The sequence below is a fragment of the Salpingoeca rosetta genome (assembly GCF_000188695.1).
Source record: "Salpingoeca rosetta unplaced genomic scaffold supercont1.1, whole genome shotgun sequence".
Lineage (NCBI taxonomy): Eukaryota > Choanoflagellata > Craspedida > Salpingoecidae > Salpingoeca > Salpingoeca rosetta.
The window spans coordinates 543,218-549,580 of NW_004457740.1; the positions used below are offsets into that span (position 1 = coordinate 543,218).

General features: G+C 56.1%; 2 protein-coding genes across 2 annotated transcripts in view; one reads left to right on the forward strand and one right to left on the reverse strand.

Annotated features, from left to right (window-relative positions):
- PTSG_11546 (uncharacterized protein) overlaps window positions 1-4,724 on the reverse strand; it is a 26,962-nt gene extending 22,238 nt beyond the window's left edge. The window contains exons 1-11 of the mRNA XM_004998613.1: window positions 4,593-4,724; window positions 4,126-4,382; window positions 3,665-3,778; window positions 3,108-3,329; window positions 2,644-2,871; window positions 2,349-2,453; window positions 1,996-2,134; window positions 1,670-1,746; window positions 1,280-1,375; window positions 1,006-1,119; window positions 616-749 (exon numbers count right to left, since the gene is read on the reverse strand). Of these exons, the coding sequence (XP_004998670.1) occupies window positions 616-749; window positions 1,006-1,119; window positions 1,280-1,375; window positions 1,670-1,746; window positions 1,996-2,134; window positions 2,349-2,453; window positions 2,644-2,871; window positions 3,108-3,329; window positions 3,665-3,778; window positions 4,126-4,239 (1,343 nt within the window). The 5' untranslated portion in view covers window positions 4,240-4,382; window positions 4,593-4,724. The remainder of the gene's footprint in view (window positions 1-615; window positions 750-1,005; window positions 1,120-1,279; window positions 1,376-1,669; window positions 1,747-1,995; window positions 2,135-2,348; window positions 2,454-2,643; window positions 2,872-3,107; window positions 3,330-3,664; window positions 3,779-4,125; window positions 4,383-4,592) is intronic.
- Window positions 4,725-5,056: 332 nt separating this feature from the next.
- Window positions 5,057-6,363, forward strand: part of PTSG_00115 (uncharacterized protein) — a gene marked incomplete at its 3' end in the record, with an annotated part of 4,953 nt that continues 3,646 nt past the window's right edge. Inside the window, exon 1 of the mRNA XM_004998614.1 lies at window positions 5,057-6,244. Within this exon, the coding sequence (XP_004998671.1) occupies window positions 5,516-6,244 (729 nt within the window). The 5' untranslated portion in view covers window positions 5,057-5,515. The remainder of the gene's footprint in view (window positions 6,245-6,363) is intronic.

Here is a 6,363-nt window from a genome sequence, read left to right on the forward strand (position 1 = left end):
GGTAACAGTTTGGGATGGGCTCGGATGCCAGAGACTGGTTGTATAGGGTAGTAGGCACAGCCAACTACCCGCTGCACGACTCGATACTGCCGCACTCACACTCGCTCCCTGGCGCTTCAACCAACCCCCGATCCCAACTGTAAACCCGGCTATACGCCAATCTTTACCCCAATCCTCCTTCCGGAACTAATTCTTCTGTCTTACTGCTAGTCCCCTGCATCCTTCGTCATACTCTGCAGCCTTCGTCGTGCAGCCGATTTGCGCTTTGTACTACACTGCTATCATCAGTCTGCTACCGTGAGCACGCTTCTCGACCAGCGCTGGACCCCCTTCCAGGTGGGGTGCTCGCCCGCGGCACAGGGGGCGTCCAGGACTCGGTTCGCCCGCCCACACAAAACTCTGTTGCTCCGCGACTACTATCTCTCCCTTTCTCCGTCCCCCCCCCTCGCCCCCGCGTCTGTCGTGGGTATGCGATGTTGTTGTGTGTGTGTGTGTGTGTGTGTGTGTGTGTGTGTGTGTGTGTGTGTGTGTGTGTGTGTGTGTACGAAACACGAGCAAATTTCCATGTCAGTGATAAAGGTACATTCGCACGAAACATGATCAATAATAGCGCACTTGTCTGTCAGGCTCGGCTGTCCGTTGACTGTTCCGATGGTGAGGATGCGGTAGCGCCAGCCGTTGGGCGTGTCCTCGACAACACCCAGGTCGCCAGAGGGTGATGTGAACAGGCAGTACGGCAAATCGCCAATCTGCACACACGAGGAAGCATCGTCACGTGCATGTGTGTTACGTGTGGAACGGTGGATTGTGGCAGTGTGCTGTGATGCATTGTGGTGGAGTGTGGGGTAATGTGGTGGAGTGTGGGGTAGTGTGGTGTAGCGTGTCCTTGCGTGGTGCATTGCAATGCATTATGGTGGGTGCATTGCAATCACTGTGTGCTTTCACGCGTGTCAGGTGACATGTGCATGCGCGATCGTGCAGAAATGCCGCAATAGGAACACGCACCAGGCTGGCGCTGTCGGAGACCTGGGCAATCACACCGGTCGGCTGCAATGTGGTGCTGTCAATCAGCAGGAACACGCCGCTCGCATCTGTTTCACTGCGGTACAGCAGCCGCCCCTGCGCACAGAAGTGCGACGATGAGTGAGTGTGGGAGAGTGTGAGCGAGGGAGTGAGTGAGTGTGGGAGAGTGTGAGCGAGTGAGTGAGTAGAGGAGGTCAGCTATTGCGCATCAGGTGTGTCTGGACGCCACGGGTGGGTGGGTGGATGCACTGCTTACCGAGACGTAGCCGAGCCACGAGCCACCAGAGGACGGGTCAAGGTCCATCGACCCCATGAAGAAGCCGGGCGATGTGCCGTTGAAGCCAGACCCAAGCTGCGCAGCAATCACGCAAGCGAGGCGGTGAGCAACAAGATTGGTGTTTTCACAAGAACGTGTGTACGAGTGTGTTCGTGTGTATGTGTGCGTGTGTGTGCGTGTGTGTGTGTGTGTGCGTATGTGCGTGTGTGCGTGTGTATGTGTGTGTGCGTGTGCATGTGTGTGTGTGTGCGTGTGTGTGGGACAAACAGTTCGGCTCATATCAAACGGTGGGTGTCAGCAATGCAAACGCGACCAGCATCACGGGTATTGACGGTGAACAAGCACCGCGGTGCGCTGGTGCGTCGTCACCTTTGTGATGGACGACCCGGAGAGGAAGATGACGTGATCTGCGCCAACAGCCAGCGCCTTGGGCGTGTCGCGTGGAACTGCAGACAAGAAAGCAGGCGCGCAGGTGATATGGAATGTTGTCAAAGGGGGTGGAGATCATTCAAAGTGAGATGCGCGAATGGGGCAGGGGTGAAAACACAATGTGGGAGCAGGACGAGCGACCAAACGCAAACACAGCACAGGGAAAGGCGGAAGGGAGGGAAAAAAAAACAGAAACAAAGAGGACAGGGAAAGGGAAAGGGAAGCACAAGAACACAGATTTGCAGTGCAATGCATGATGAACGCACGCTCTGCAGCGCCGGGAAGGCAGTCGGCCAAGGGCATGGAGAAGAGCTGCGTTGCAGGGCCAGGGCACACCTTCACCCAGGGAATGGTGTTGTTCGGGTAGGCGTGGTTCAGGGCACTCGCCACCACCGTCTTCATATTCTGTTCGTCAGTTACGTCATGGCAGCAAAAGCGGAAGGAATGTGTGAGCAGGACAGGGGTGGTGAGTTTGTGTCAGCAGCCTCGATACTGGCGGTCGAGAATATGGGCGACAGCCAACCTGGGAAACCCCAAACAACAAGAAAAGGCAACCACGCGCCACGCATCACGCTCACACCAGACATACAAAAACACACGCACGCGCGCGCACGCGCACCTCTGGCATGGTGACGGGGACGGAGGAGTGGTCGTTGAGGAGCGGCAGGATGGTCGGCAGCGTCTTGCTTGGATCGCCGCGGGCAACAGCAAGCGCAAGCATGCACTGAACACCGCGCCAACACAGATGCAGATGAGCGTTTGGGTGAACGAAGCATGCACGCGCGCACACGCACACACACGCACAAGCAACAGAGGTGTAGTCGGCTTTTCCCACGCAGCAACAACAATAGTCAACAGATCAACAACAGTAACAACAACAGTAACAACAACAGCGACAGGCGTGCTTGCTGCACCTGGTAGAGGATGGCCTTGAGGCGGTTGTTCTTGACCGAGGTAACAAGATGGGTGAACATGGTGGCGAGTTCGTTGAGCAACTCGGCGTCCTCCGCGTACATGGCCTCTGGGTCAAGGCCTTCCAGGATCTTGAGCAGGGACAGCAGCATGCGCTCCGCCAGCGCGGTGTCTGCTGTGCACACGTCCTGCACAATCTCAAACGTGGACTGCAGCCCCATCATCGTCAGCTGTTACGTTATTGAGGGAGGGCAACAGTGGTGTGGTAGAGGGGGATTTGTGGGTAGAGGGGGGAAAGGGGGGAGGGAGAAGAGGAGAGGTGGGCGTGAGCAGCTTGATCGCGTTTGCAGGCATCCATATGCAGCAAAACAATTCATACTCACATACTGTTACAAACACGCGTAAACAAAATGCACACGCACACACGCGTGCGCACGCACACACGCACGCACGTTCACAAACGGACCTTGGACAGCGGCGCGGGAGCCTGGCTGGCCTCGGTGTCCTTGTCCTCATCTTCGCCCTCCTCTTCCTCGGCTTTGGTGGAGGTGGCAACGCCAAGGTCGTCTGTCTTGAGCGACTTGCTGACACCAATAGCGCGGGCACGCGCGTTGAGCACTCGCTCCCGCACCTGCGCAAACGCGTTGAACGGCGACAGCAGGCCCGGCACAGAGACCACAAACGGCCGCTGTGGCGTGGGTCACAAAGGAATAAAGGGAATGGGATGGGGAGATAAGACAAGACAAGACAGAAAACAAAAGAGGCATGCAAGGGCGAGCGTGTGAGTATTGAGTCAATGCAGCGGGTGTTGTCAAAACAAAGGAAACACATGCCTGTCAATTGGTCCACAGTTAATTCCATGTGGAGGACGAAAGCAAAGCATTGCAGCGCAACAACAACGACATGTGAACATCGCCAGCTCGGCACATTTCAAAGAGCACAAGGGGAAGAGGCGTGGCTCAGCATGCAGGCGTGTGGGAATGTGGGAATCCCAATGCCCTTTGGCAAGACGATGGCTCTCACCTTCTTCTCGCTCTGCTTCTTTTTCTTCTTGCTCCTCTTTTTCTTCTTCTTCTGCTTGTCGGTGCCCTTGCTTGCCTTGGCCTCCCGAATCATGTCTCGGGCTTCAGCCGAGATCTACATCAACAAAGTTGGGCGGGGGGAGGGGATGAAGACGAGGCACAAGATGGTGGGTAAGCAAGAATGCCAGGGACGAAGGCACCAACGCATGCATAGAACCCCACAAATGCATTCAATCACGCCCACAAGCGCAAGCACGCAAGCGCGCACACACACACACACACATACACAAGTACACACAAGTACACACAAGCACACACACAAGCACACACACAAGCACACAAGCACACGAGCACACACACACAAGTACGCACAAGCACACACACAAGTACGCACAAGCACACACACAAGTACGCACAAGCACACACACAAGTACACACACAAGCACACACACACACACACACCTGTTGGTCGTCAATGTCGCCAGACATGCAGAGGTCGACAAAGCGGTCCTGGACGCTGTCTGCGTCCATAAGCTCGGACTCCGACACGCCCAGCCATTTCCTGAGCGTCTCCATGGCGCTGCTTCGTGTCACTCAGCAGCCGACACCTCGGGCGCTGAACGACAGATGCGCGTGTTGCTTTGTGTCGACACTGCAACACGAACGAAACTGAAACCTCTGTCTTGCTTGCTTGCTTGCTCTGTTGGTTGGTTCGTTGTCTGCAAATCATGCATGCACCGAATTCGTGGTGCGCACAAAGGAGACCTTGCTGTGAGACAGAAGCGGCGCTGTGGCGCTTTGTGTGTACACACCACACACGCGTACACATCGATGCACACACACACACACATGCACACACACATGCACACACGCACACATTCACACCCATTCACACTGTCGACCTGTTTGTTTCTTTTCGACAAACTCACCACCAAAGAACGGCTGCGCCAAGCAAGTGTCAGTGAGTGGGGGTTTGTGTTGCTGCTTTGTTGGCTTCTTTGTTTGTCGCTTGCTTGCTTGTTGCTTGTTTTGGTTTGGGGAAAGGTTTTGTTAGAATTGCGTCAAATCAAGGCGCAAAATAACAATTATGCATTGGATAGTTTGTGGATAACTTTGCATATTATCTACATGTCGATTAAAAATGGAAGATGCGCATAAGTTTCTGTCAAATGCGGGTAAGACGTTCAAGGCGGTCGTTGCGAAGCATGTTGCGCATTCCGAGCGAGCCACAGTCCAGTGCAGACGTGTGGGAATGGCACGTTGTGCATGCGTGGTGGCTGTGTGCGTTGCACAGCGACACGCACAGTCCCCACGGCTGCCAATGGTCCTTCCAATGCCCTGTTCGCGGGATGCCCGCAATGTTCCTCCGCAGCGAGGCATGGCATTCATGTGCTTAACCCAGCAACACCCGCAGTCGCCGCCGCCATCACCCACTGCAACTGCGACCGCAACTGGCAACCGAGACAGACAGAGCGGCTGCATCCTGAATGCATCAACATTCATCGCGTGTGTGTGCGTGTGTCGGCAAGTGAGTTTTGCCCATGTCCTGTTGTTGCTTCAGCAAGTGAGTGAGTAACAGCAGCACAGACGCACATAGGCACGGAGAAGCTCAAAGAGAAGTGTCGAAGGAAAAGCAGCAGCACGCACAAGCACAGCACGTACCCACAACCCACACACACACGACACACACAGACGAGCAGACCTCCTCTCCTCCCCCCCCCCACACACTCTTCGTGTCCCTTTCTCCCCCTTCTGCAGCAGCAACAGCAGAAGCAGCATTTACCGTGCGTGCGTGTTTGGCTGAGGAGGTTGTTGTGGCGGCTTGGAGCCGTGGCAGCAAGTGAGAGACGCCATGGCAGTAACGAGGAGCTACCGGGAGCTGATGGTTGTGCGAGGAAGACGATCACAGCGTCAACGCAACATCAGCATGCATGCCGCTGGTGTTGCTCCTGCTGCTGCTGTGTTGCTGGCGCTGGTGATGCTGGCAGCCACAGCCCCGACAAGAATGCCCATGATGGTGTCTGCAGCGCCGGTCTACAAGGCTGGGATTGAGCTGCAAACAAGGACGGAGTGCCTGCCTCACCACGAGCAGCTTCTGCAGCACCGGGAGGCAGAGGAGTTGAAGGTGGCGCCGCTCACCTTCTTCGTGACAGAGCGCCACATGACCGCGTGCGATGCAAACGCCGTGGCATCCATGGATGTGAGTGGCGTCCTGCAGAGCTGGACTGATGAGCCCACAACCGATCTCTTGCTCGTCTTCCGCCAACCGGATATGTGCGAGCAGGCGTTCATGCACATGGTTGTTCCCTTTGATGGGTCCATCGCCAGCAGCGACACGCACCGGCGCGAGCGGCTGCAGTCCACGTTTCCCTCGCCAATGGGCGCCCTCCAGGACTCGGTGTTTGTGGACGAGGATGCCGACGAGTGTGCAGACTTTCCCGCCCTGACAAAGGCACATGTTCGCCTGCCAAACGTTACGGTGCGCTGCGACGCCCCATATGGCACAGCGCTGCACGCCAGCATGGACGTCTGCATGCTCTGGCACAAGCGGAACAACAACCGCTGCACCGACCTCCAGCGGGTACGCGCATGTGTGAATGTGATTGTTGTGGGCATAGCTGGGAGAGACTGTGTGTGTGTGTGTGTTTGCTTTTGTGTGTGTGTGTTGCTTGTGTGTGTGTGTGTGTGTGTTGCTTGTGT